Source organism: Pogona vitticeps, chromosome 2 (assembly GCF_051106095.1).
Source record: "Pogona vitticeps strain Pit_001003342236 chromosome 2, PviZW2.1, whole genome shotgun sequence".
NCBI lineage: Eukaryota > Metazoa > Chordata > Lepidosauria > Squamata > Agamidae > Pogona > Pogona vitticeps.
This window is the reverse complement of record NC_135784.1, coordinates 312,895,474-312,922,347: the sequence shown is the minus strand read 5'-3', so window position 1 is coordinate 312,922,347 and position 26,874 is coordinate 312,895,474. Positions and strand designations below refer to the sequence as shown.

Below are 26,874 nucleotides of genomic sequence, written 5' to 3'. Positions count from 1 at the left end.
CAGGTATCTGGAGCCCTAGTCGTGACAGCTGCCCCCTCCATCACCTCATCCTGCTCAGGAATTGTCTAGCCATCACTTATTTCAGTCCCTTCCTAATCTGCTTTTTTGGGAGGTCAGCTCTTGGCCAACCACCACAGATGGGGGAAATGAAACCAAAATGATCAAGGACCAGTTCTATGATATTATTTTGAAAATATATTGCAGGCTTCAGCTTGGCACGTAAACACATTCAACCTTTAAATCCATATTATTTCTCCATCCCAGTGTGTATAGGTGTTGTTCTTAAATATATATATATTCCGGCCAGGCAGGGCTTGGCATCTCTCCCACCCAGCTTCCCAGCTAACCTCCGTGAGTTTCTCTTGCAGGGTTGGGCCCTTGGACCTGGCCCCTGGCCCTGACCCTGATGGGTGCCTGCCTCTTCCTCCTGGCTAGCACCATAGGAGTTGGGATCCGATGTGAGTGGTCGCAGGTGCCTCCTGCTCAAACGCAGTCCTGGGGGAGGGGGAGGGGGGCAAATGGCCGAGAGGGCAGAGGGTGCAAACGCCTCCCAGATGTAGCCTGCTTGTCCCCTGGGGGGAGATTATGGAACGTTTCTGTGCAGTTTAATACTGAGGACCACCTGGATTGAGGGAAAGGGGGGAGGGCAGGGTCTCCACCCCCCCCCACTCACCCACCATACCACCTGCTCAAAAGTCCCAGGGATGAGGGGACTGCCTGGTGGTGGAGCAGCTGCTTTCAAAATGATCTGGATAGGCTGGGTTGAAAACGACAGAATGAAACTCAACAGGGATAAGTGCAAAGTACTGCACCTCAGAAAAAAGAAATCAAATGCACAGGTACAGGACTGGGGTGCTTAGCTTAGCAACACTACAAGCAAGAAGGATCTTGGAATCGTCGTAGATCACAGTATGAGTCAACAGTCTGATATAGCTCCAGAAAAGGTAAATGCTATTTTAGGCTGCCTTAACAGAAGTATAGTTTCCAAATCCCGCAAGGTGCTAGTCCCCCTCTCTATTCAGCACTGGTTAGGACTAAATTTGGGTATTGTGTCCATTTCTGGACACCACATTTCAAGAAGGATGCTGACAAACTGGAACCAGTTCAGAGGAGGGCAACAAGGATGAGCAGTGGGCTGGAAGCCAAGCCCTGTGAGGAAAGGCTGAAAGAATTGGGCACACTTAGCTTTGAAAAAAGAAGACAGAGGGGAGATAGGAGAGCACTTTTCAAAGACTTGAAAGGCTGTCCTTCAGAGGAGGGGCAGCATCTGTTCTCGACCGTCCCCAAGTGCAGAACAGACAACAATGGGCTCGAGTTATAGGAAGCCAAAATTCAGTTGAATATCAGGAAAAACCTCCCTAACTGTTAGAGCAGTACGAGAGTGGAACCAGTGACCTCCGTGAGTGCTCCAATCCTGGGGGAGGTGATCAAGAGAAATGTAGACAACCCCCCCTGGCAGATCTGCTTTGATCTGGACTCCTGCCTTGAAGTGGTGGATGGACTGGATGGCCTTTGAGGCCCCTTCCAACTCCATGATTCTAGGACAGCTGTCCGAGAGGCCAGCCTCATCCCCAGGCAAGAGTCCTGTACAGCTGAAATGGGGGAGAGAGGTGACAGAGGCCAGCTGGTGCTGTGCTGGGGGGGGCGGGGGGCCACAGGGTGAATGTCAGGGGCAGGGGGGCTGCCTCAAAGGGCCCTCTTTTTGCAGCCCTCTTCTTGCTGCCGGGAGCCCTTGCGTCCCCTTTCTCACGCCAGCCCTGCCTCTTCTCTGCAGACTGGCAGGTTTCACAGCAGCTCCAGCAGGCCTCCCGCGACCGTGCGGCAGAGAGGGAGGTCCTGGCACAGAAGATCCGCGCCAAGGAGCACCAGCTGGAGGAGGCCACGGGGGAACTCAGCTCCCACAGGCTGACCCTTCAGGGCTGTGAGGCGTCTGGAAACAGGATGCAGGCGCGGCTGCAGGAGCTGGAGCAGGCGCTGAGCGGAGCCAACGACAGCCTGGCTCTCCTCCGGGAGGAGAAGAGCCGAACGGAAGAGGAGTTGCTCCAGGCCAGATCCTGCCAGCAGGCGGGTAGGCCCTCTTTCTCTTGAGCCTCATTTTCTGCCTCTGAAGCAAAGGTCTTCCATGAATTAAGAAACCCCAGGCTAGCCTGCATGATTTGCCTCCAGGGCGAGGGGGTCAAGGTAGGGCCGGAGTGAAACAGCAGGGCTCTGCTGCCCTTCCTCTAGGTCTTCTTCAACGAATCTGACTTCTGGATGTTTATATTCCCCATCTGGGTGCATCTCTGATGAAGGGGGCTGGAGTCCCTGAAAGCTTGCGTGAAAAGCCGCTTGTCACTTTATGTGGTTGTGCTTGCTATCAAGTCACCTCCCACCCGAGAAATAAGTGACCCCCAAAATGTCAGATCAAGCTATGGGGTGGGTGAGGTGCCCAGAACAGGCTTGGGAGCTCCTCTTGGCCCGCTGCTGCTTTAGGAGCACAGTTCTCCTCTAGCCAATGTTGCTGCCACCACAGATGTACATGCACACACATGCACACTCGTGCACACACACACAGAGAAACCATCATGGCACCATCCTATGGAATCCTGGTGTTTACACAAACTAGTGTAGTGTAGATACCTGGAAAGAAAAGGAATACATTTTTAAAAAAACTCCACCAAATTAACCTTCCCATAACTTAATTTGTGGACCCCCTGTGCCTCCCAGGAGAAGGGTAAACCCATGGGGGCTGTGGGCGAGCTGCATGGCAGCCCCACCAAAAGGAGGGAATGGGGAAATTTATAGCTGAGGAGCCTCATGATACAGTGGTTAAACTGCAATACTGTAGCGAAGCCTCTGCTCGCAACCTGAGATCAATCCTGTGGGCTCAGCTATCCAACTCAAGGCTGACTCAGCCTTCCATCCTTCCGAGGTTGGCAAATGGAGGACCCAGCTTGTTGAGTGTGTGTGCACAATATGTAGCCTGTATAATTAATTTGTGAAACACCCCCCCCAAGAGTGTTTTAAGTGCTATGAGGCAGTATATAGGCAGTTCGCTTGCCTTTTGCTCTGCTCTAGGAGACATTGCTGTATGTTGGAACACAAAGTCGAGCACCCAGAAGTGGCCCTCAGCCTCCATGCGGAAGGACCAAAAGGAAAGCAGGCCCTTGGCGTACTCCATTATTGGGTGGCCATATGACCTCTTTTAGGGAGGATGGTTCTCCACCCTCCTTTCTGATGGTGCATAAGTGCCCCCTACCTCTCTGAGCTCCCTCTGTGGCCACCAAAATCCATGTCACCCATCAGATTTAAAAAGGGGCTTGGGGAAGGGAGTAGGAATTAAAAGGTGGACAAATTAAAATAAATTAAATGTACACGTCTGTCTTGGGGTCACACATTTTCTTTTGGGGAAAGTAGGTGTGTGCTGTTCCAAACTGGGAAGCCATTCGCTGGCATCATATTATGGGGCCACGGCTGAAATGGCGCTTTTACTCCGAGGTTCCTTCTGTCTGCATTCACACAGACTTTTGCCCCACGGACTGAGCAGCAATCCAGCAGAGTCTCTCATCCCCTGCTTTGTCACCCCCACCCTCTGATTCCTTGCCAGGCTGTTGTCCCGTTGGATGGAAGCTCTTCCGGTGGAAGTGCCTGTGGATTTCGTGGTACTGGAAGAGCTGGGAAGACAGCAAGAAAGACTGTGAAGGGAAGGAATCTCAGCTGCTGATTCTGAAAAAACCCTGGGATGCTGGAGAAATGTGGGATGCGGTGGTAAGAAAAAGTGGCAAGGTAAGAACGAAGGGCCAGAAAGGCCTGGGGGAGCCGGGGCTCCCCTGTCAAGCCTTAACAGCTGGAAGGCTCTGTGGGCTGCACCGTCTCTGCTTCTGCCACCAAAGAAGGGCGAAAGAAAGGAAAAGCCTGCTGGCTTCTCTCTGCAATGGACACTTTAGACCACGGAGCTGTAGGGGTCGTCCTGCGTACAAGCCTAGCGCTCTGTGCGTATTTAGAAAGAGGAGCCTGTCTCAAGGGGGGGCAGCACCAGACCTATTCCCTGAAACCTAAAAGGTCATCTTCCCCACCTTTTTTTCTATTGCTAAACTAACCATAAGTCATCCCTTCTGAAATGCAGACCTCTTGCCTTTTTGTTCTGCTGACCACGAAAAGGAGTAGATAGCCGGTACTTGTTTCAGCACAAGTGAAAAGTAAATCACAGATCTAGTTTTCATTTTCATGATCAACAAGCAGATTCATTGTTTTATTAAGCAACTCGTGGGACCTAAGGATCATCTCTTCAGTACAGTATTCAAAACTATTGTCATCAATCTACATCATGTTGACACAAAAAATATACTCATAGAATACAGCACATTAGCGATGGGTGTAAATTAGAAAAATTGTCATTTATTTTGACTTGTGATTCATCAAAGTGGATGGATCACAAATTATGAATTTTTTCTGATGAATCAACAAATCAATTTGTTAATTGGGTTTTGACTCTAAAATCCTATAAAATGCCCTCCCCCAAGGACCTAGAGGCATAAAATTAGCAGGGAAGAGTCAGTAGAAGCTTCTCTTTGATTTTAGTGTCCCTAAGTGTGTAGTGTGAACTTTCCTGGGCGGGGTATGTGTGCGTGTGTGTATTTTGTGGGTATATAACTTGGACATCTGAAACCCAATCTTCACCAAACTGGGAGGGTCACAGGAAGCTTCCCTGTAATTTTGGCATCTTTAGGTGCCTTGGGAGCAATTTTTATAGTCAAATAAATCAATGAACCAAAAATCACTAAAAAAATTCATTGGTTCATATTTGTGGGGGGCATTGATTCGTACAAATACAAATCGATGAATTATCAATTTTTGAATGAATTTGTTGATTCATTTTTTAATTCATGCCCATCTCTATAGCACATGCATTACATGTCCACATACTTTGAGAAAGAGAGAGAGAGATGTATTGTGTAGCCCAAACCCTTCCTCAGTGGTATCATTTCCTGTATGAGAAGACTTGTTCTCTGCTAAACTTCCGCACCCTCTGCAGCCTGAAGAGGGGGGGGGTTCTGGATGAGGAAGAAAAAACCACAAATAGTGCCTTTGCAACTTCTGGTATTCACCACGTCTGCAAACCTGTAGTTGCTCGATCAGTGACGTTAAACATTTCCTTTTTTATGCTAGCGCTCTCTGCAATCTGATGGAGCCTGGATTGGGCTTCGGAAAACATCCCGGCAGCCTTTGTTTTGGGTTGATGGCTCTCCCTATGAAGGGTAAGTGCTGGAGAGACCCCCCCTTTAATCTTCTCCAAAGCAAGGGGTCGTAGTGTGGAGGGCCCCCCCATGGGCCGTGGCCGCAGGTGCAAAATCTTTAGGGGGTGCAAAGGGGCCCAAGCCTCTGTGGAGGCTCTGACCTTCTCCTTGGCGGGGGGGGGGCAGCTATCTTCAGAGGCAGGAGGCCAGGCATCCCTTCTGGGAGCCAAGGGCCTGCTGCCTCCCCCTCCCACTCACTTGTCACTCAGCAGGGGCCACTCAAGAAGGGAAGCCTCAGAAGCAGGTGGGGGGGTTGGAGGGGGCCGAGGGTCTTAGAGGGAATGGAGGGTTGTGTGTGTGGGGGGGTCAGGCCTGCCCAGCTTCCCTTCCAGGCTTGCCCTCTGCAGAGGCAGCATAGCAGCAGTTGCTGATCAGGTCCTGCAGGGGGAGGGGGGCCTTGGAAAAAGACAGGGGGGGTCACAGAGGGGGACGGGGGGGACGGGGGGGTCAAACCCGCTTGGCTTCCCTTCCAGGCTCAATGTCTGTGCAGACGTGGCAGGTAGCATGGCAGCAGGAGCGGGGGGGGGGTTGCTTTGCCCTGGGTGCTGGCCACCCCCAATACGCTACTGCTCTGAAGTGCCTCATCCCACCAGTTCTTCCGTCTGCAGGATCTTTAGCCTTCTCCCTGAAGTGTCCCTGGAGTGCCACAGCCTGTGTTCCTCATAGTGTGGCTTCAGCTGGTGCCACGTGGCCTCTCGGCAACAGAGTGACTTCTGCTGGTTGTGTTGCGTTAGGGTACTTGGGGGACTCATTATTCACCCCTGCCCTAACGTAGCAACTGCCTTTGCTGTACAGTAACAAAACTGGAACGTCTGTAAAGGGCATTAAAGCGAAGCGTTGCTTATGTCTTCCAATGTGCCCCAGATATCAGTGCGTCTTTTTTGCAGTGGGGCAGGAGGAGACACGAACACAAAAGAGGGTCCGCTCCATAGCTTCAACATTTTGGGAAGTTTCACATCGTGAGTTGCAACAGACTAATGTAGCTTGGTTACTCCTCTAATTATGAGGTTTCTGTTTTCTTTCCAGGACTAAACAACTACCCAGTTATTATAACGGCTATTGTGTAAAAATTAGAGACCGGGATCTGAGTTTTGGTGGCTGTTCTGCAACCCTTCAATATATCTGTGAGAAGGCAGCCAGCCCTGGACTCCCAGCGCAGGCGCCTAGTCCATAAACACCAAGGCCTGAGGTGTCTGGGTAAGTTAATGCGCTGGCTAGGAAAGTGCCCACTAACTAAAGCACATCTCTTTTTTGAAAAAAAGAAATTAAAAATTCCATGATTTTGGTGGTTTCCTTCTGCCACCAGGGCTCAAGGAGCAGCGCTTTGGCCCACCTGCCTTTACCTGCCCGCCTGTCATACAGAGACCTTTGGGTAGTGTGGGCAGCATAATAAATAAATAAATAAATAAATAAATAAATAAATAAATAAATAAATAAATAAATAAATAAATGAATAAATGAATAAATGAATGAATGAATGAATGAATGAATGAATGAATGAATGAATAAAAGAAAGAAAGAAAGAAAGAAAGAAAGAAAAGAAAGAAAGAAAGAAAGAAAGAAAGAAAGAAAGAAAGAAAGAAAGAAAGAAAGAAAGAAAGAAAGAAAGAAAGAAAGAAAGAAAGAAAGAAAGAAAGAAAGAAAGAAAGAAAGAAAGAAAGAAAGGAGGGCTCACCTTGTTGTGATAGGCATGATTCTGCACCTCTGGTCATCCCCTGTGTGGCGGGACAGACTGCCAGGAACCCTTTGCCAGGCTTTGAAAGCTCCGTGGACCAGTAGTCTGGGTGGAGTCAAAGGCCCATCCCATCCTTCCTTCCCTTCACACAGCTCCTGCGTGTCAACCATTTAATCCCTGTGTGTCCGTGACACTCATTTCTAATGCCTCCACTTTGATGCTTAGAGGGGGCAACCCTAAGAAGCCCCCATGAGCCCCCAGGCTTTGAGGGTGAGTCATGGGCAGCCCCCTAAAGGAGCCAATCTGTGGACATCTTTCGAGAGGCCCCTGGGGAAAGGCAGGGGCCACTATCCTATGGCTGCTAGTCCCAAACAAGAGGAGACTCTGGAAACAGCTGCTGCATGCAAAGTCAACGCGGATGTCCATCCCATTGAGTCAGCAGGTCTAAACCTAATGGAGACCAGCAATAGGATGCTGGCCAGAGGGAAGGAGCCCCGAGGGGCCATCTGCCACATGTGAGGGAAAGGCAGCTGGGGAGGGGGGAGAGAATCAACTCCCCCACCTCTCTCTCTCTCTCTCTCTCTCTCTCTCTCTCTCTGTGCTTTTCTCTTGCAGCTTCAGTGGCTCGGAGGGCTGATTCTGCACAACACCACCTTGGACCCTCCCTTGCCATCTGCCTCTTTCCTTGCCCACAACCAGGTCTGGAGGCCATGAGCCGGAGGTGGTGGTGGTGGAGGGGGGGCACCTGTCCTTCCTTTTCCTACGACACCATTTGCATCCCCTCCCCGAGACGCCCTGCGCCCACCTCCATGGAGCACCTCCTGGCCCCTGCAAACAGCAAGAGGGCTCCCCGCAGAGCTGAAGCCGGGACCCTGTTGAGCAAGGACGGCCGTGGGGCAGGGTGTCCAGAAGCAGCTCATTTTGCACCAGAGAAACCTCAGCGCTTGGCGTTTCAGCGTGAGCTTCGCCAACTCTGTGTTGCTGCTTGGGGAAGGATCCCTGCCCTCCCCCCCCCCCGCCACGGCCCCTCTGGACTGTTCCAATAACGACTGCAGGATGCCTTCAGGGGAGCGAGAGACCAAGTCCTGCGATGGGAAGACATTCACCTGCAGGGCCTCCTGTGCTGAGATTTCGATCCAAATATGTATTAAATATAAATGTTGTATACGTAGTTGGAAGTAAAACGGCTGATTGAACCTGAGTCCTGTCTGTGAGTCAGTTTGTTTCTGACCATGGACTCTCCCTGAGTGCATGGTCTGAGGGGGCGGGGCTTCTTCTGAGCCCCGGGGGGGGGGTGGAGCTAGCAGCTTAGCTCCCTACAAGGGCTCCTAGCAGCCCTGAGCTCAGTCCCTGCAGAGGGAGCAGAAGGAGAGCTGTGTCTGGGAGGCCATCCTCGATTGGATGTGGTTTTTTAAAAAGTTTCTGTGAGTAAGTCCTGGGTAGGTGGGGCTCATCAGCCTGGGAAGGCAGCCCATTTGGGAGAAGGAAAACTCCAAATTCAAACCTCCACTGCCTTGTGGCTATATGGAGGAAAAGGCTTCAGGAGTTAACCTGAAAAATCTGGAGCCGGAGTCCCGGAGGCAGTTGGTGTCATTCTGGCAACTCTTGCGACGTTGCTGGAACCAGTTGTATTGGCTCTTGCTTTTCCACTGGACTATTTCAGTGACGTGGAGAGGGGGGATTTGCTGACTGGGTAACAGCTTATCCTCCATATTATTTTACCCAGGCTTCGTGCTCTGGAGAGGACACTCCAGCTTCTCATACACTATTGAAACAACATGGGAAGTAGAAGTTACCAGTTATAAGTCTTTGTTCCATTGATGTTGAGCATGACACCAGGGGCTACTTCTGACAGTGGGAGAAGTCATTGCACCTCACTAGGTAGCTACCACTTGCCTTATGCTGGGCAGCCCCCAAGCCAGTAAGGTGCTGCCTCGCCATGGTCTGTTAACCTCACGGGGTGCATGGGGTTTAGGGTGAAAGCCGACAAGCAGATTGATAACCCTACACCAGTGATTCATAACCTTTGTTACTCCAGTGTTTTTGAACTGCAATTCCCAGAAACCTCAGCCAGCAGAGCTGATGGTGAAGGCTTCTGGGAGTTGCAGTCCAAAAAATATCTGAGTAACAAAGGTTAAGAACCAGTGCCCTACACCATGCAACAATCATAAGAAAACTTCTGCCCTAAAGCTGGGCACCTGGAATGTTCGGACAATGACCACTGGCTGTCATCAACATGGAATTGAGTAGACAGCAGATGGACATTGTTGTCCTGCAAGAGACGAGATTGCCAGATTCTGGCTCTATCAAAGAAAAAAAATTCTCATTCTTCTGGCAGGGAAAGCCATTGAAGGAGACCAGGGAATATGGTGCTGGCTTTGCAGTTAGAAATACTCTGCTGAGATCCATTGTTCCACCTACAGTGGGGAATGAAAGAATCCTGTCTCTGCAGCTCCACTCATCAGCAGGACCAGTCACCCTCATTAGTGCATATGTACCAACACTGTTGTCCACAACAGAAGTCAAAGACAAATTCTACAACAGCTACTATCAAAAAATCCGGGAGAGAGAGAGCCTCTGTTCATTCTCGGAGACTTTAATGTTAGAGTTCGTGCTGATCACAATTCCTGGCCCACTTGTCTAAGCTGTTTTGGCACTGGGAAGATGAACAAAAATGGCCAATGCTTGCTGGAGTTTTGTTGTTATTATGGTTTTTGTGTCAGCAACATGTTCTTTAATAAGAAGCCTCAACACAGAGTCGCTTGGAGACATCCAAGATCAAAGCATTGGCATCAGCTTGATCTGATCCTCACTAGATGCTCTAGCCTTCGTAGTATTACGATCACAAACAGTTATCAGGGTGCTGATTGCGATACTGATCACTCCCTGGTGTGTAGCAGAGTAAAACTGTGAATAAAGAGATTGCATCACACTAAAAAGGAAGGAAGACCACATATTAACATCAGCAAGGCTCGCAATCAGAAAAAAGTGGAAGAAATTGCTCATATGCTTGAGGAAACCCTTCCAGGCCCGGCTGGTGCAAATGTACCTGGTGCAAATGTACCATTTCAAGAACGCTGTTTATAACACCGCCTTGTCCACATTTGGCAAGAAGACCAAAAAGACAGGAGACTGGTTTGAAGCCCATTCAGAGGAGTTGATACCAGCCATTGAGGAAAAGAGGACAGCTCTAGCAGCATACAAAACCTGTCCTAGTGAGTACAACTTGCAGGTTTGATTTGCTCGTAGCAATAGACTGCCAGGAGATGTTCTAATGATTATTGTCTTCAGCTCTGCTCTCAGATACAGATAGCAGCGGACACAGGTAACATCAAGGGAATGTATGACGGTATCAAGCAGGCTTTAGGTCCAATACAGAAGAAATCTACTCCTTTGAAGACTGCTACAGGTGTGATCATCCAGGACCTTGTCTTGCAGCACAGCTGTTCTTCTCTCTTCAGCCTCTTTCGTGACACAACACGCAACTGTTCCATCCATGCACAACTGGGGAAATCTGTCGCTTTTTCTTCCTCCTGCATCTCAACGTTTCAGTGTCATTTCCATCAGGGATACTGTATTTGAAAAACATGAATGATGGCATATGCTTCAAAAGAGAACATGCCATGAAATTCTCTTCCTCTGCACTGGCCCAATTCAGTGGGTACAACAATTCCCATCATGGAGACGACCAGATGTAAGTCCTGCCTCCTGTCGCCATGTTGAAGCGGAGGAGCCTTTTCAGGAAAAAGGGGTGGCACCTCCAGCTCCAAGCAGATATGTTAAATACACCAAACTCAGGGGTTTAAGAGTCAAGCCCTTGGGGCCATGGCTGTGGACAAAGCGCTCTGCCATGATTTTGGCGGGGGGGGGGGCTGGGGAGAGGCTAAAGGCTGGATCCCTTTCCTACAAAGCCCTGGAGGTTGTTCCCTTCCCCTCTTAGGGTGACCTACCCCTTCCACACCTCCGAAGCTGTGCCTTCCAAAGGAGCCCAGCCAGACGCTCTGTCCGCCCCGGGCGCCCGCCCTGTCGACTCCCTTCTGCCCCCCAGGGTGGGTCTTGGATGCACACGGGAGGGGGATGAGCGCCCCCCCCCCATTTCTGATCTCCGAATGGGAGGAGGAGGAGCCGCAGCGGACGGACGGGCAGGGCAGGCCCTTGCACTCCCACGCACTTCTGCTTAGCCCGACCACATCCCTTTTGCGCAAAGTTCCCGATCGCGCAAGCAGGGGCCACTTGGTCGCCTTCCCGGCCCTGCCCGAGGGCCGCCGTCCGACCTCCGCGGGATGGCTCAGGAGGTGATCTACGCCGACCTGAGCCTCTCCTGGAGGACTCCTCCGGCGCAGCCAAAAGGTAAGAGGGGCGAGCCGGCCGCCTCCCCCTCCTCCTCCGGCCTGCCCCACTGGAGCCTACCTAGACGCTGCCGCCCGTCTCTCCTCTGCAGGATCCGACGACGGGGAGCTCACCTACGAGACCATCTCGGGGCCCAGCCCCCAGGCCGAGCAGAGCCGGAGCGGCCCGGGGCCGGAGGGAGGTGAGTCCCACTGCGCTCGCGTCCCGCACAGGGGAAGGGGACCCGGCCCGGCCGCTCAGTCTCTTCGGCAAGGAGAGGGGGCAGGATGGAAGCCCCGACGAGGGACGAGGGACTTCTTTCTGCGCGGGGCGGGGGGGGGGACTGAGAAGAAAGAGACCCACCCAGAGTATCCTCTCTTCTCTTCACTGTTTGTCCCCTGCGCACAGGCGCTGCCCGAGAGGGAGCTGCCCAGATCCGTGCCAGGGCGGGGGTGGTCTTTTCGGGCGTGGCCCTGGCAGGTGAGCCCGGCCGCAAGACCTGCCCTCCGCCCCCAGCCCCAGGTGGATCCTCCCCACCGCTCTGGCAGGTGCGCCGTCTCTGGCTTCGCTCTCCTCCTGGAAGAAGCGAGTCATATTTTAGAGGCACGAAGGGGAAGCGAACGAAATGGTGCGACGCAGCAAAGCTCATCCAAGCCCGGGCGAAAGTGGTGGCCGGCGCTCGACCTTCCTGGCTCTGCCCTCACCTTCCGCACAGCGTCTGGCGGATATTGGGCCCGGTCAGGAGGTGCGTCTCTCCTCGGAGCTCTTGGGAGCAGGAGGTCGGACGAGCTCCCCCTCCCCCCAGGACCCATCCCTCGAGCGCGACCACACACCCCCCGGAGCCTAGCAGATTTGCTTGGGCGGAGCGGAGCTTCTCTTTGATTCCCCTTTCCAACCGCTCTGAGACTTAACCATCGCCCCCCCCTACACCCCCACCCCGCAAGGAGTTGCTCCTCCCAGGACGGTCTCTTGCAGGAGACGCTCCCAGCAAGGCCTCCGCCCTTCCTCTTCCTGGCTTCCCCTCCAGCTCCGTGGGTCTTGGCACATCCTCTGCCCTCCTGAGAATCTCTGGCGCCGCAGAAGCCGCATTGCCAGGACCCTCGTGGGTCACTTGGGCATCCAGAGCAGGTGGTATCCTCTCCCTCCTGTCCGGCTGTGAAGCCTTGCACAAGCCCCCTCCCATGCGAAAGGGAGAGGAGAATGTGGAGCCCTCTTCGAAAGGAAAAGTGGCCCTTTCCAAAAGAAAGCTGGGAGAGAGGAAGGAAGGGCGCAAGGGAGGCGGGAGGTGGGGCTGCTTGTTTCCCTCACCTGAGGCTCCCTTGGAGACTTGGGCGCCCTGGGACGGCCGGTGGCCTTCTGAAGGCAATGCCCCAGACGCTCCACTCCTGATCCGGCTCTGGCAGGGGCTGCCCGGGGGGGGGGGGCTACCCTGGGTGGGATCCAGAGGCTTTGTTGGCTCCGCGTTCAGAGGCGCTTTTGTGGGCAGGAGCGAGCCAGCCTTTTCCAACCCATGTTGGATGAAAACTCCCACCATCCCCCACTGGCATGACCCTCGCTTTGTCAGAACTGGGACCATGAGCCTGGATGAGGAGGACCTGTCCTGGGGAGGATTCCAGGGGGAGGACTCCCATGGGAACTGCCCCTCCGATGGTCCACATATCTGAGGGGCCATGTCTGCCTCTTGGGGGGTGGGGGGAACCCACGTGTGACCGTTTTTGAAGCAGCCCAATTGCATGCATTCCTTTTTTTTAAAGTAAAAGTGTTCAGAGAGTGTGTGCAAGGCAGAGGAGGAGGGGGAGAGCAGCTGCACAGATGGGGCTGCGAGGGGCCTTCGTCTCAGCCAAGCAGGCCCCCTTTCTGAGTCCAACCAGCTCCAGAGCCATACAGGCCACTCCGGCCTCTACAACCCAACCAGCCTGCAAACTGGCCTTGCGGGTTCCTTGCACTATCCTAAGACTACCCATTGCCAAAACTGCCAGTGACAAGTCAAAGGGTCCCATGGGAGGGGTGGCCTGCAGCATGAGCCTCTGGGATTGCCATCAATCTCATGGACCTGAGCAGCCCCTTGAAGGCTCACTCAGTGCATCTTCCACAGAAAGGGAGGCCAGTCAGGCATGTGCTCTGTCCTAAATGCACAGGGCAAGCCTCCGCCAGAGAAGCACCACCCATCTCAAAAACAGGAGGAAGAGGAGGAGGAGGAAGCTCAGGGTCTCCCCTCTTTTGAAAAGGTACACCCGCCTTCTCACGCCGACCCTGAATGGATTCTGGCTCCTCAGATGCAGATGCCTAATATAGAGATTCAGGTGGATTTTGGGGCTCCAGTTTGGGCTGGAAGCTGGGGGGGGCACTTAGGACAATAAGTGCAATTCACTCCTGACTGATTTGTGCCCAGAGCTGGATCAATTTGCAGGATGGGGTCACACTCCCTCTGAAAACGTCAGTGTGCAGCTTGAGGGTGCTCCTGGTTTGGCCTCTGAGCCTGGATGCCCAGATTTCAGCACCTTTGCACCCTTGAAACTAGTGTACCAGCTGCACCCATTCCTGGAGAGGTCTGATCTGCCCACAGTGACACATGCCTTCATGACATCCCGGCCGGAGGACTGTAATATTCTCTATATAGGGCTGCCTATGGACACACTTCAAACCTCTGGTCTTGACCGATCAAGCCCTCAGCGGCTTGAGCGCAAGCTGTCTCAAGGACCGCGTCTCCCTTTATGAGCCTGCCTGGGTGTTCAGATCACCAGGAGAGGCCGCCTTCTCAGTCCCGCCACCTTCACAGATGCGTTTGGCAGGGATACAGGACAGAGGGCCGCCTTCTCTGTGGCTGCTCCCAGACTCTGGAACTCCCTCCCACAAGAGGCCAGACTAGTTCCATCTTTGCTGTCTTTCCACAAGCAGGCAAAGACCTTTCTCCTCAAGCACGCTTTCTCTCAGTGACTGGCTGAGTGAGTTGTTTTTTTAATGAACGGTTGTTCATTGAGTAAGTTTTTAGTATTAGTTTTGTTTACTGTCTTTTCATGTAGTATTAGTATTTGTATAAGCACTGTCGTTAGCTTTAATATTGTCTTTTAATGAAGTAACCTTTCTTTTAAAGAGAAAAGCAGGGTAAAAATGTCTTAAATAAATATAAATACTTGTTGTTGTCTGCATTAAATCACCTCTGACTTATGGCAAATTCATGGTGCTTCCTGCGGGTCCGGTCCTTGATAGCCCTGTTCAGATCTTGAAGACACAAGGGGGTGGCTTCCTTTAGGGAATCAGTCCATCTCATATTTGGTTTTCCTCTTCTCCTGCCCCCCTCAGCCTTTCCTGCCTTCTCAGGATGTACCCATAGTAGTAAGACTAGGACTGCAAAATGGAAACATCGATCATTTCTCCCACCCCGTTGATGTACGTGAAACCTGGGGACCACGGCTAGGGCAGTAAACGTACTGACTCCCAGACAGCCTGCCTGGAGGGCCTGCATACTAGCCCCATTTAAACGTTGCTTTTTCTAAACACAAAAACTGCTTGGCTAAAGCGATTCGTGCCCCAGATCTGAACCGATCTGTACATTTGCCCATGAATTGAGTCTGGCTTTGTCCTGCTTTGATCCAGACCTGATGCGAATTGGTCCAGATTGGCCTCTTTGGGTTGGGATTTGGGGCTTGTCCAAACACCAAGGGCATGGCCCTGGCTTGTGCGCAGACTCGGCGTGACTGAGGACAGGATGAGGATGTGCAGAAAGTATCAGCCATCCCGTCATCAACCTCCCTGGCCCTTAGCAGACTTCTCTGCAGCAACACAAGCCTCCTGGTAATAAAGGAAGGCCTTGCAACGACCAAGATACAGTAATCCATTATCTGATGCAAACCTCTGCTCGGATGTTTCAATGCCTCTGCAGTTCATCACTGGGCTGACGTTCCCACAGAATGGGCTGATGTTGTGAAACAGGATGTCAAAGTCCCAGGTCTTCACCTCAAAGGCCTCTAAGACTTCAAACGGAGGAACTGAGGGGATGGCAATTGAACGCCACTGTCATTTTGACTCAAGGAAGGAAGGAAGGAAGGAAGGAAGGAAGGAAGGAAGGAAGGAAGGAAGGAAGGAAGGAAGGAAGGAAGGAAGGAAGGAAGGAAGGAAGGAAGGAAGGAAGGAAGGAAGGAAGGAAGGAAGGAAGAAAGAAAGAAAGAAAGAAAGAAAGAAAGAAAGAAAGAAAGAAAGAAAGAAAGAAAAAAAGAAAGAAAGAAAGAAAGAAAGAAAGAAAGAAAGAAAGAAAGAAAGAAAGAAAGAAAGAAAAAGAAAGAAAGAAAGAAAGAAAGAAAAACCCTGTAGTCGGTTGTTGTTGCTGCTGCTGCTGTTGTTGTTGTGTACCATCAAGTTCTCTCCAGTTTATGAATACACAATCTCTAAAAATGTCCTGTCCTCAATAGCCCCTGTTCAGCTCTTGTAAACTCAAGCCTGTGGTATCTTTTAGGGAGTCAGTCCATCTCGTATCTGGACTTCCTATTTTGCTGCTGTTGTCGACTTTTTCTACCATTACACAAGCTTTCTTGAATTAAAAATTACATCTTCAGGCATGCACCACTAACTTGTGGGCAGTGGAGAAATTACAAATGGATTTCCCAAAAATTCATGGAAAAAGTTTGCCGGACATCACCTTAAGGTGAGTTTAAAGCTAGTTACAGGCAGGTTGTAGGGGTACGGTTTTGGTTTGGGCCAAAAAGGAGGAGGCTTATGCAGAGCAATGGACTGCCTCTGTATGAAGTACTGAGTGGTAATCTCCAACCACCTGGTTACCAGGATGAAGCCCTGAGCCATGTCTCCACAGCCGGCCTGTGAGCAGCTTTTAACTCACCTGAGTGGAACGCCTGGCAAACATATGCCGTACCTTTTGGGGGACATTCGTTTATCATCTTTCTGCCTTGCCCACAGGTTACTGGTGCAGCCTGAAGAAAATAAAAGCATTAAACCATTCTTTGATTTTAGTGGTCTAATAAAGGCACTCCTTAAAGAAATGGGAGTGCCTGACCACCTTATCTATCTCCTGAGAAACCTATACGTGGGACAGGAAGCAACAGTTAGAACTGGATATGGAACAACTGATTGGTTCAAAATTGGGAAAGGAGTACGACAAGATTGTATATTGTCCCCGCTTATTTAACTTATATGCAAAATACATTGTGCAAAAGGCGGGACTGGAGGAATCCCAAGCTGGAATTAAGATTGCTGGAAGAAAGATCAACAACCTCCGATATGCAGATGATACCGCTCTGATGGCATAAAGTGAGGAGGAATTAAAGAACTTCATAATGAGGGTGAAAGAGGAGAGTGCAAAAATTGGTCTGAAGCTCTACATAAAAAAACTAAGATCATGGCCACTGGTCCCATCACCTCCTGACAAATAGAAGGGGAAGATATGGAGACAGTGACAGTTTTTACTTTCTTGGGCTCCATGATTACTGCAGATGGTGACAACAGCCACGAAATTAAAAGACACCTGCTTCTTGGGAGGAAAGTGATGACAAACCTCAAGAGACATCACCTTGCCAACAAAAGTCTGAATAGTCAAAGCTATGGTTTTTCCTGTAGTGATGTATGGAAGTGAGAGCTGGACCATAAAAAAAGTTCCCTAGAAAAGACCCTGATGTTGGGAAAGGGTGAGGGCAAGAGGAGAAGGGGACGACAGAGGATGAGATGGTTGGACAGGGTCACCCAAGCGACCAACATGACTTTGACTTAACTCCGGGAGGCAGTGGAAGACAGGAGGGCCTGGCGTGCTCTGGTCCATGGGGTCACGAAGAGTCGGACACGACTGAACAACTAAACAACAACAACAAAGGCAGCTGCATTCTCCATTTGTATTGATGGCTGAAAAATCTACAACTGAGCCAGAAATGTCAAAATATAGGTATGCAGTGTGTAATCGAAATTGCTGGTACTCCTGAGCAGCTCATTCATCCAGCATGGAAGAGTCTAACGGGGTCGTTCCCATGCTCCTCCTCCCCAGTTCCTCATCAGGAGAGCAATAACTGACCCTACGCTGTCAGAAGAAACATTTACTCCCCTCCCCCAGTGCACTGGCCTCCCCAAGGGCTTCGCCCTCCTTTCACTTTAAAATTCCCTCCCAGTTCAGAAACGGGGTGCCCAAGAGTGGGCTGAGCGAGGGAAGAGGTGCAGTTTTCTGCACGCAGAGAGCTTCCAAGAGCCAAGAGAGCTGTGTTCAGATCCTGCCACTGATTCTGAGACGTTTCTCTTGCAGGAGTGAAGCGGCTGCTCCTGCCCATAGCGCTGGGGCTGGTGGGCATTTCCCTCCTCCTCCTGGCTGCCGTTGTAGGACTTGGAGCCAAAAGTAAGTGCCTCCTGAGCTTTCTGTCACTTTTGTGGGAGGCCAAAAGCTGATGTCTGGCAGGGCCTGGCATCACCAGGAAGTTAGTTCCCCAGTTGCATTATTTATTGCTAGAGGTGGCCCTGTTTTCTTTGGAACGGGGAGGTATGGGCTGTGTGTGTGTGTGTGTGTGTGTGTGTGTGTGTGTGTGTGTGTGTGAGAGAGAGAGAGAGAGAGAGAGAGAGAGAGAGAGACTGCACGCCTTCATCCTGGAGTCCCTTCAAGTGCGACACTGGGGGGTGGGTGGGTTAATGTGCTGGCCTCTACCCCAAGACTGCAGGCATTGGGGGGGAGGGGGTTAGTGGGAGAGGTGCCTGCCCTGATCTGGGAGCGCAGAGGAACGGAAGAGGACCACAGGGGAAAGGGGCTTTTCCAGCCGAGCAGGGTTTCAGGTCGCTTCCCAAGGGTTTTCCTCTTCTTCTAATTAATGAATAAAAGAAAAATTACAAACAACAAAATTAAAATCTAAACTAAAGAATACATTCAATTGTGACGACAGGCAATGCACATTGGACTTTCCCCACCGGTGCCACCTTCACCCTTGGGGACCAGTAATATCAATGTTTTGCCCCTTTTCACCCTATACTGCTCCAAAACGGCACGGGTGTTTTTTTTTGCTGGCCAAGGGCCTTTCCGCTTCGAAAAGACAGGCTCCGAGGGTCTTCCGAGGGTCTTCCTCCCCCACCGGCTCCGGTCTGGTCTCGTCCGTCCTTCACCGCCTGCTCTCCTCCCAGGAAGGAAGGAAGGAAGGAAGGAAGGGGCCAGAGCGGGGCAGGGGGCTGCTTCTTGGAAGCGATAGGCTCCCCGTCGTTGAACTCCCCAGTCCCGGGGAGCGTCCTGAGAACGCACACCTTCCTTGTCTGCATTGGGGTGGGCAAAGAGGGGGCCCTCCAGGAGTTCTTGGGCTGCAGTTCCCCCCACACACACACACACACCCGCGTTCCTCCCTCCCTCTCTACCCAGCAACATCTGGGGGGCCGCCCAGTCCCCATCCCTCTGGATGTAGAGCAAGCGCCCGGGAGAATCCTGGCGGCTTTCCTGCCCTTCGGAAGTCAAGCGTGAGATGAAGGGGGGGGGGCTAAACTCGGCCCCCTCCCCTCCTGCTCCTTCAGAAGTTCCAGGGCTCTTGGGCGGGAGGGAGGTCTTTGTTCTCGGAACTGCAGAAGCAGGGGAAGGACGGCTCCCAGGGTGGAAGACCCTCCTGACTCTGGAGGATTCTTCCCCTGCTCCCCCCCCCCCCAATTTCCTTTGCAATGCTTCCTGGAGGAGCCTCGTGGCGTAGTGGTTAAACTGCTCTACTGCAGCCAAAACTGTGCTCACGACCTCAGGATGAATCCCAGGTAGCAGCTTAAGGTTGACTCAGCCTTCTATCCTTCCGAGGCCGGTAAAATGAGGACCCAGCTTGCTGGGTGGTGGTGGGGGGCAATGTGTAGCCTGCGTAATTAACTTGTAAACGGCCCAGAGAGTGCTTGAAGCGCTATGGGGGGCGGTATATAAGCAGCATGCTTTGCTGTTTTTGCTTTTGCTTCGAGAAGAGCCTGGCTGGTTGCCTCCATGGTTTGGGGACGGGGGAGGGAAAGAGGCGCTCTTTGTTGGTCCTCTTCCTCAGGCAGCACAATGGGTCAGGTCGGCACTGGTGCCACACACACACACACACACACACACACACACACACACACACACACACACGCATATACTGCCCTGCTGGGCTCGTGCCTTGTGATTTTCCAGACTGGCAGCTTTCCCGGGAGCTGCAAGAAGCCTCCCGGGCTCACGAGGCACAAAGCCTTAGCCTGCAAGCGCAGCTGGAGGCGTCCCGGGCGGAGCTGGAGCAGCAGCAGCAAGCCAGGGAAGTCCGTCTGAACGCCACCTGGAGCACGGCTTGGAAGGGTAAGCCCCCCTCCCCGGGCGGCTCGTCCCCGCTGTGGGGCCCGGCCCGGCCTCCGCCACCGTCTCCCAGGGCCGAGGGAGGGGCCCGAGGAGGGGGGAAGCAGGACTCCCTCCGCTGCCAGTGGGAAATCTGACGAAGACACCCCTGAATCGAGAAGGATGGGTGGAAGTGACCCCCCCCCCCGGCCTGGTCCTGAACCCCGGAGCCAAGGTTGTTTCATGGGCCATTCCGGGGAAGCGGCGGGGGGATGAGAGGAGGGAGTAGCGTCCTGCAGCCCCCTCCGTCTCTCAACAGTCCTGGGGGACTCACTCAGAGCGCAGCGCCTTCTGCTTGCAGGGTGTGCATGCTCTGAGCAGGAGGGGGTTGCACCCCACCGCTGTGGGACAAGGCTTCCCTTTGCTGGGGCCGCGGGCCCTCTGGGCCCCCTCCCAAACTGGCTCCATGCGGGGCAGGGATCCCCTTCACCCGAGAGTCCCTGGCGAAGGGCTGCCTGGGAGCGGCGCCCCTTCTGAAGGCTGTGGGCGGAGGGAAGGGCTTGTGAGGCAGCCGCTCCTCTCACACGCCAGGTGGCCGCGGCTGCCTCCGGTCTGGGACCGGTGAGGCTCCCTGCCGTGCGGCATCCTCGTTGCCTTTGAGCCAAAGGACACCGTCCCCCGCCCGCTTCGCAATTTCAGCAACCGACCTGTTGGGTCTGATCTTTCCAATCCTGCCGGTGTACCTCCATCCGGCGGCGCCGTGCTGGATCGTAACCCGTGGGACAGGGAAATCATGCACCGGGTGGGGGGTGGGTGGGTAGAGCCTCAGCCCAGGGAAGGTGCAGGCTCCGTGGTGAGGTTGCGCCTGGGGCGACTGCCTAGAAAGAGCCCCCGATCCCCGGGACCCAACCACCTGGGGGGGGAAAGGGGGCGCACCTGCGAGCGCCCGCCAGCCCTTTCTGTCTTCTCTAGACCTGTGCCCCAAGGAGTGGGTCCTCTACCAGGGGAGGTGCCTGTTTTTCTCCCGAGAAAAGAGGAAATGGGAAGAAAGCCGGAACGATTGCGAGTCGAAGGCGGCTCGGCTGCTCATCCTCGAACCCCCCACGGTGCTGGATCCTCTCCCGGTACGGTACTCGAGGTCATCACACCGTCGGTCGTATGGGTAGCGAACAGCTCCGGGTCCCTTGGCAGTCACGCGCCTGGTCCTTCACAACCAGGGAAGGGGGGGGGGACACGCATGGGCTGAGATTCGCTGCTGCCAGCTGGGGGGGGTGGAGGGGGAGGGGTGGATGAGAAGAAGCAAGTCTGGCCGGGGCAGTCCCGCTTCCGCCTCTTCTTCAGGGCGGAGAGGGGACATCAGCCCAGCCCAGCGAATTTCCCAAGGGGGGGAATGAAGCCGGGAGGAGGAAGAGGGGGAGGATCTTGGCAGAAGCACAGGTGGCCCCGCTGCTCGGTTTCCCTCAAGGATCCCACCTTGGATGCACCCAGGGGACCAACAAAAATGGTTCTCAAGGACAGGGGAGAGAGTTAGGGTTAGGGCAGGGCAGGGCAGGAACAAACCCAGAGCGACCTTGCTTCCCAGAGGGGAAGTGCAGAGACCCAAGAGGAGGCAGGAGCGTTCTCTCCTCGTGAAACTTCCATGCCCAGCAAGATCTGGCCACTTCAATTATTGTGACAGGAGGCTGGTTGTGTGTCATGTGCTGCTGACTTATTGCTGTCCACCTTTGACATGCTTCCATAGTAACTGATAATACAACCGTGGTACTCCAGTGACACAGCTGTGCACTTTAGGATCTTTTTCAGTTCCTTCTGAGTCTCAGTCTACTTTTCATTACAGTTCCTGTAATTTTGGATTTCCTTTCTTTTGGGATTAGAATGTATATTGAATGCTTCCAGTCTGTAGGCCCTTTTTTTAAATGTATAACTCTTAGCAAATTCTTGTTAGGACTTGAATAGATTCAGTCTTAGCAGCTTGAAATAAATCTGTTGGCATCCCATTTGCCCCTGTGATTTATTTTTCCCAACTGTTTTCGTAATAGTTTTTACTTTGCTTTCTTTATCAAATTACTCTTCTTTGAAGAAATCTGTCATCCATGCATCTCTTCATATAGTTCTTCCATATATTGTTTCTGGCCTCCAGTGTGGTGGAGTGGACAGAGTGGCTGACTAGAACTCAAGAAAATTGGGTTCAAATCTCTGCTTACACACAGAAACGCACAAGAGGTGCCCCTGGTAAAACCATTCAAATACACAGTATGACTTCTCTTGAAACCCCTGTTACAGTCACTGTAAAGGGGATGTGACTTGAAACCACATAACACACATTGTTTCTACTTATTTTATCCTGATCAGTTCATACATTCCCCTTTTGATCTTTCAGCCTCCCTAATCTTGGTCTGTTTCCCTTTCATTTCTTGGATCTTCTGGAAGAGATCTCTGGTTTTCCCCTTTTCGTTCTTCTGTTTCTTTACATTGGTCACTATTATAGCTCTTTTTGTCTCTATGTGGCAGGCGGTCACTAAAGAGCTGCATGCAGGATCCTGATCCTACTCCTGTCACCTTTTACTTTTGCCTCTCACCTATCATTAACCATTTTGTTTCCTCAGTCATCTGTCTAGGCCTTTGTTTCTTACGGAAGAGAGGAATAGTTTTGTGTGTGTGTGTGTGTATCTGTGTGTGTCTGTGTGTTTCTGTGTGTGTTCTTCCATGGTAACATCTCTGGTTTCAAGCCACAGTTTCAAGGTTCATAGTCAGTCCAGTTTAGGAATCCAAACCTATTCTTTCATATGGACTTCAAATTAATCAGAAATATTATTGAAATTATATTTTGACACTATGTTTTTGTGCATGTGTTCTTCAGCTTTACATTGATTGGTTGGTTGGTTGGACTTCTATACTGTCTATCTGGCCATTCTGCACAATTTATAGCAATAAAAATCATAACAACAGTAAGATATGAAGGCAAAAATGGTTAGTACCACAATCTCTTCCTGGTCTACTTTTCGCAAAGACAGCATCTCCATTTACTACATCCAGTTTTGTAGATGATGTTTTGATGATTTCCACACGTAGAATTGTCTGGTCAATGCTTGAGCATGTATTTGGAATAAATAGACGCTGGCTTAGCAGAATTCTGTGAGTCATTCTTCTGCTTTGTTTTTGATCCATAGGCCAAATTCTCCAACAATATTTGGTTCTGCTTTGTTTCCTATATTTGTCTTCCAGCCACCTCTGTTTATCAGCACGTTTTGGTGTTTGTTCAGTTTCTTCCCTACAGTTTCTTCCCTACAGTATCCATAGTTAGAACATAGACTTGGATGATGCTTAGGTTTTCCAAGAAGTATAATTGATATTATTCGGTCACAGCTTTCCCTATAGCTTCTAATTGCTTGTGCTACCTTTTGCTTCTGTATTAGAGCCCCATGGTTTCTTTCGATTTAATCATTTCCAGATAAAAACTCATTTTAGTTACTTGATAGAAAGTGTCTTCTTCTGGTTCGGTTTAGTGCACTTACACCAAGTACTGTGATATTTCTACATTTCTTGTTGTAGGATTTCAGGTTTACCTTGATTCATACTTCTCACATTACATGTTCCAAATGCATGTGCATCAGACTTTCATGTCTGTGCATGCTGGACCACTAGATGTTTATACCATTTTAATCTAATTGTGTCATTAGCAGCTGTGCCATTTGCCCTTTGCTTTTCCCCAGTAGCTGGTTGAATGCCTTCCAACCTAGGAGTCTCATCTTCCAGCAGTTATCTCTTGTTTTATTTTGAGCTGTCTTGTCATAGGGTTTTCCAAGGGAGGAAAGATTCAGCAGTGGTTCACCAATGCTTTCTTCTGTGAAATACTAACAAAGGTTAGCTTGAGTGTCACTACTGTTTTTCTGTGGAAGATCCTCTGCAGGCATCACCTTCAGCTACAGCTGTTGCCCAGTTAGTTGCTCCCTTCAGGTGTTTCTCTGCCCCCATCAGTCCCGCTGGAACTTCCATCCTCCTGATGAGAATGGATGCTTCTCAGTGTGGTTTCTCAGCTGTGGCCATTCTGCCCTGGGTGGTGCTGCTGGTGGGGGGGGGGAGGAGAGAGAACATGGAGGTTTGGGTTCATCATAAGTCTGGCCTCCTGGATGGTTTTATTTGCAGATTTTCTGACACACTCCAACCCCATCAACCCACTGAGAGGTGCATCCAAGGTGGGGGTCTCCAGCCCTACCAGTTCAGAACGAAGGCATCCTTAGCCCAGCAGCCTTCTGTTTCCAAATACTTCCAAGGATCTTTTGGGGAAACCCTGCTAGGGTTCAGCCTGAGACCAAAACAGGGCACTGTGGCATCAGATCCAGACCCATCAGGCCCAAGAGGGTTTTGGCAGAATGACAGTCCCTGGGGCTGCTCTCAATGCAGCAAGCGTCTCCCATATCCAGCGCCCAAAACCATCTTCCGGCAACGACTGACTGCCTCCTTGACTCTGCAAGATTCCCAACCCCCACTCTTGGGATTGGCATGGGAATGAAAGGAAGCCCTTCTCCAGTTCCACAGGGCTACTCATGGGCGCTTGATATCCTTCACCAGCATGAATCACCAGTCATTCTGTCCCGTCATCAGTTATCCTCTCACTTGAACTGTCTATCCAGGTGATTAGAAAAAGCAGCCTGTGCTTAAACATCCTGTACAAACCTTTGTATCTGGTGCAACCCTTTCTCCTCTTTTCATCTCCTCACTCAAGGGTTTTCTATATTCATCCGATTATTGGATCGGACTGCGCATGATACAGTCTCAAAAAGGACAATCCTGGGTCTGGGTTGACGGCTCATCCTCTTCCTGGTAAGTCTGGGACAAAAGACGGTCCCGCAGGAATGGCTCTGGCAGGGAGGGAACCACGGACAGAGCCCCAGTCCTTCGGCCATGAGAACCCACAACCTTGCCCGGTCCTGCCCCCTTGGCGATAGAGGACCCTGCCTTAGGAGGCTGCCGGCCCACCGCCCTGTCCTCTGGCCACCAAGAGGCTCCGAGGCCTCAGGGAAAGGCTCCTGCAACCCTCTTCGTTCCACTCAGGTGTAGCCTCCCGCAGACCAAGGCCCGGGCGCTGCTCCCTCCGGCGGCTGTTCTGCCTCCTGCCCAGCACGGTCTTTATCCCACACCTCAGAGAAAAGGCACTTTGGGGCGAGGGGGAGGGAGAAACAAGTGCCCCTCCCTGCCCCGCCCCCAGCTTCTCTGCTGCTCCAAGCAAGCCCACCCCCCACACCCGTTCTGGAGACCAGGACGCCCACAGGAAGGCCAGCAACCGCAGCCTGCTCTGGGGCAGGGAAGGGGCCACCGCTTGGGGCTCAGGTCTTAATACACCTGGCGCGTGGACGCTGCAGGGTCGGATCCCTGGGAGCCCTGCTTGTTAAAAAAGTTGCAGATTGGGGTGGGTGGGGTGGGTAGGGGGAAGCCCCTCTTACCGAGATCCCTTGCCAGGAAGACCGTGGCGGGCAAGAAGGGCCAGTGGTGGGCCCTGGCCAGCAGACAGCCGCTGTTCGCGCAAGAACGGGGTTGGCAGAAGGTGGGCGCTAAGGAGTCTGTGACGGGAGGGGAAAGAAAGGCAGGAGCTGACATGGCTGCTCTTTTCCCGAGGCTGCTCTCTACCTTCCAGGACTCCAGTTTACTACTACAATTGTGCAGCCCTGGTAAAAGGCAGATTAGAAGACAAATCCTGCAGTTCCAGAAGTCAGTACATCTGTGAGAAGGCAGCAAGGACAGAGCGGAAGAAACGTCGGGCCTGAGACGGGCGGCTGCCCTTCGGCCCTTCAAGGCTGGGGCTTTCGGGGAACCCCCTGCTTTAGTCCCGGCTTGTGACACAGGATGATGGCCAGCTGGTGTTACATCAAGAGGACTCCGTGCTTAGGGGAGCTTCCAGCAGATGGGCAAAGGCTCCTGCGGGGCTCACCTTGCGAGCGAAATGGCGCGTCTTCAGCGCTTCTCGAGGGGGATGTCTTGAGGCAGGGTGGGTGGATGGCCCCCTTGCTCAAGGAATGCCCCACCCACCCCCACCACAGCCCCCAGTTTGCTTCCTGTGATGCTTCCTGTGAACAGAGATGTTTTCAAGTCTGGACAAGAGCATGCCGTCCACAGGGAACGCACGCCAGCTCACGGCAGGCGGGGGCTGTCGCCTGCACTGCAGGTTCCCTTTCTGGCCTTTCACCCAACAGCCACTGAAAGGCTGTCCCAGAAACACATCGGGAGGCTCACTCCGACCCCCATACCGACCCGAACGACTCCACTACGGGAGCCGAAGAAGGTCCGCTGCCTTGTGCCAGGGCTTGCATGCCTGCTCCCCAATGTCCCAGCCTCTGCTCTCCCTGCCCAGCCTGCCTGCCTTGTGCTCTGGACAAAGAGGAAGTGGCTGCCAGCCAGAGATCAGGAAGGCAACCTTCTTCAGGAAGCCATGGACAAACTTTCCAGCCACCAGGACAGGATTGCTGGACGTAAGACTGTACATTATTGAAGGAAAGAAAAGAAAAGCCCAGCTTTGAAACAGAGAGATTATAATTTACCAAGAGGCGACTAACTGTTTTCACTTGCCCCATCGATCAGAGGGACAGACTCTCCTCCTAGTATACATCCGTTACTTAGCATACCAAAGCCAGGCGTGTGGCCACACCAGTGTTTCTCTGCAAACAATCCACAAACAGGAAGCCTTTAACGGAACTCTCTCTCTTCACCTTTTACACGTATGTCCTTTTTTGGGTCTAACATGGCTGCCTACAACTACATCCCAAGCCCAACCTCCCATCGTGTTCAACGTGTCTATGGAAGCCAAGAGTCCAGAGGGCACTGCAAGCGCCCAGAGCAGGACAGGTGCCCTTCTTGGTAGTGACTCCCAGGCAATGGAACTCCCTTCCACAGGGAGCGGGAGGCGCACGCGCTAGGCTGGCCTCCTCCCTCCCTCCATCCCATATTTCCATGAGCAGGAAAAAACTATTTTACTCCGGCAGACCTTTTTTCAGATGATTTCACACCAAGGGAGAGGCTCCAAGTGGATTGGTGGGCTTTTGTTTTGTTTTTAAAACCAATTTTCTCCTAAATGGCTTTTTAATCCAACAGTGCTTTTAGTTTAAATTGTGTTTTAACCTTCTGACTCTTGGGGGCTTTTATTTGTACCTCTTTCGATCCCTGCCAGTGACCATGAATCCGACTTTGGAGAGAATGATGGCACGTTAAGTCCAAGCGGTTCTGACAGGCCAGGAAACAGACAGCATAATAAGTACGCTAGTACATAACATAGTCCCGGAATGCGCTTTGGGGTTACAGCGGAGGGCAAAGACGCAAGCCTTCTCCAATTGGGGAACGGGCTCCTGGGCTGCTCTGGAGGAGGGCACGAT

At 52.1% G+C, this 26,874-nt stretch overlaps 2 protein-coding genes across 3 annotated transcripts in view; both read left to right on the top strand.

Annotated features, from left to right (window-relative positions):
• LOC110082844 (uncharacterized) overlaps positions 1 to 8,152 on the top strand; it is a 52,811-nt gene extending 44,659 nt beyond the window's left edge. The window contains exons 10-15 of the mRNA XM_078384100.1: positions 369 to 458; positions 1,775 to 2,068; positions 3,587 to 3,765; positions 5,149 to 5,237; positions 6,303 to 6,473; positions 7,567 to 8,152. Coding sequence (XP_078240226.1) covers positions 369 to 458; positions 1,775 to 2,068; positions 3,587 to 3,765; positions 5,149 to 5,237; positions 6,303 to 6,450 — 800 coding nt within the window. The 3' untranslated portion in view covers positions 6,451 to 6,473; positions 7,567 to 8,152. The remainder of the gene's footprint in view (positions 1 to 368; positions 459 to 1,774; positions 2,069 to 3,586; positions 3,766 to 5,148; positions 5,238 to 6,302; positions 6,474 to 7,566) is intronic.
• A 2,983-nt stretch (positions 8,153 to 11,135) lies between these two features.
• On the top strand, positions 11,136 to 26,630 carry LOC110082841 (uncharacterized). Of its 2 annotated transcripts, none has more exons than XM_020800741.3 (7): positions 11,136 to 11,301; positions 11,393 to 11,482; positions 17,519 to 17,608; positions 19,376 to 19,534; positions 20,483 to 20,634; positions 24,237 to 24,334; positions 25,146 to 26,630. In XM_020800741.3, exons 1-7 carry the CDS (start codon positions 11,235 to 11,237, stop codon positions 25,273 to 25,275), a joined length of 786 nt encoding a protein of 261 aa, XP_020656400.3. In that variant the 5' UTR covers positions 11,136 to 11,234; the 3' UTR covers positions 25,276 to 26,630. The 2 variants fall into 2 exon arrangements, with proteins under 2 accessions (XP_020656400.3, XP_020656401.3); XM_020800742.3 differs by having other exon boundaries at positions 25,127 to 26,630.
• The last annotated feature ends 244 nt before the right edge of the window (positions 26,631 to 26,874 follow it).

Coding starts and splice junctions, on each gene's coding strand:
- LOC110082841 (XM_020800741.3), top strand. CDS start 11,235: ATGGCTCAGGAGGTGATCTACGCCGACCTGAGCCTCTCCTGGAGGACT. Junction 11,302..11,392: donor TCCTCCGGCGCAGCCAAAAG/GTAAGAGGGGCG, acceptor TCTCCTCTGCAG/GATCCGACGACGGGGAGCTC. Junction 19,535..20,482: donor CTGGAGCACGGCTTGGAAGG/GTAAGCCCCCCT, acceptor TGTCTTCTCTAG/ACCTGTGCCCCAAGGAGTGG.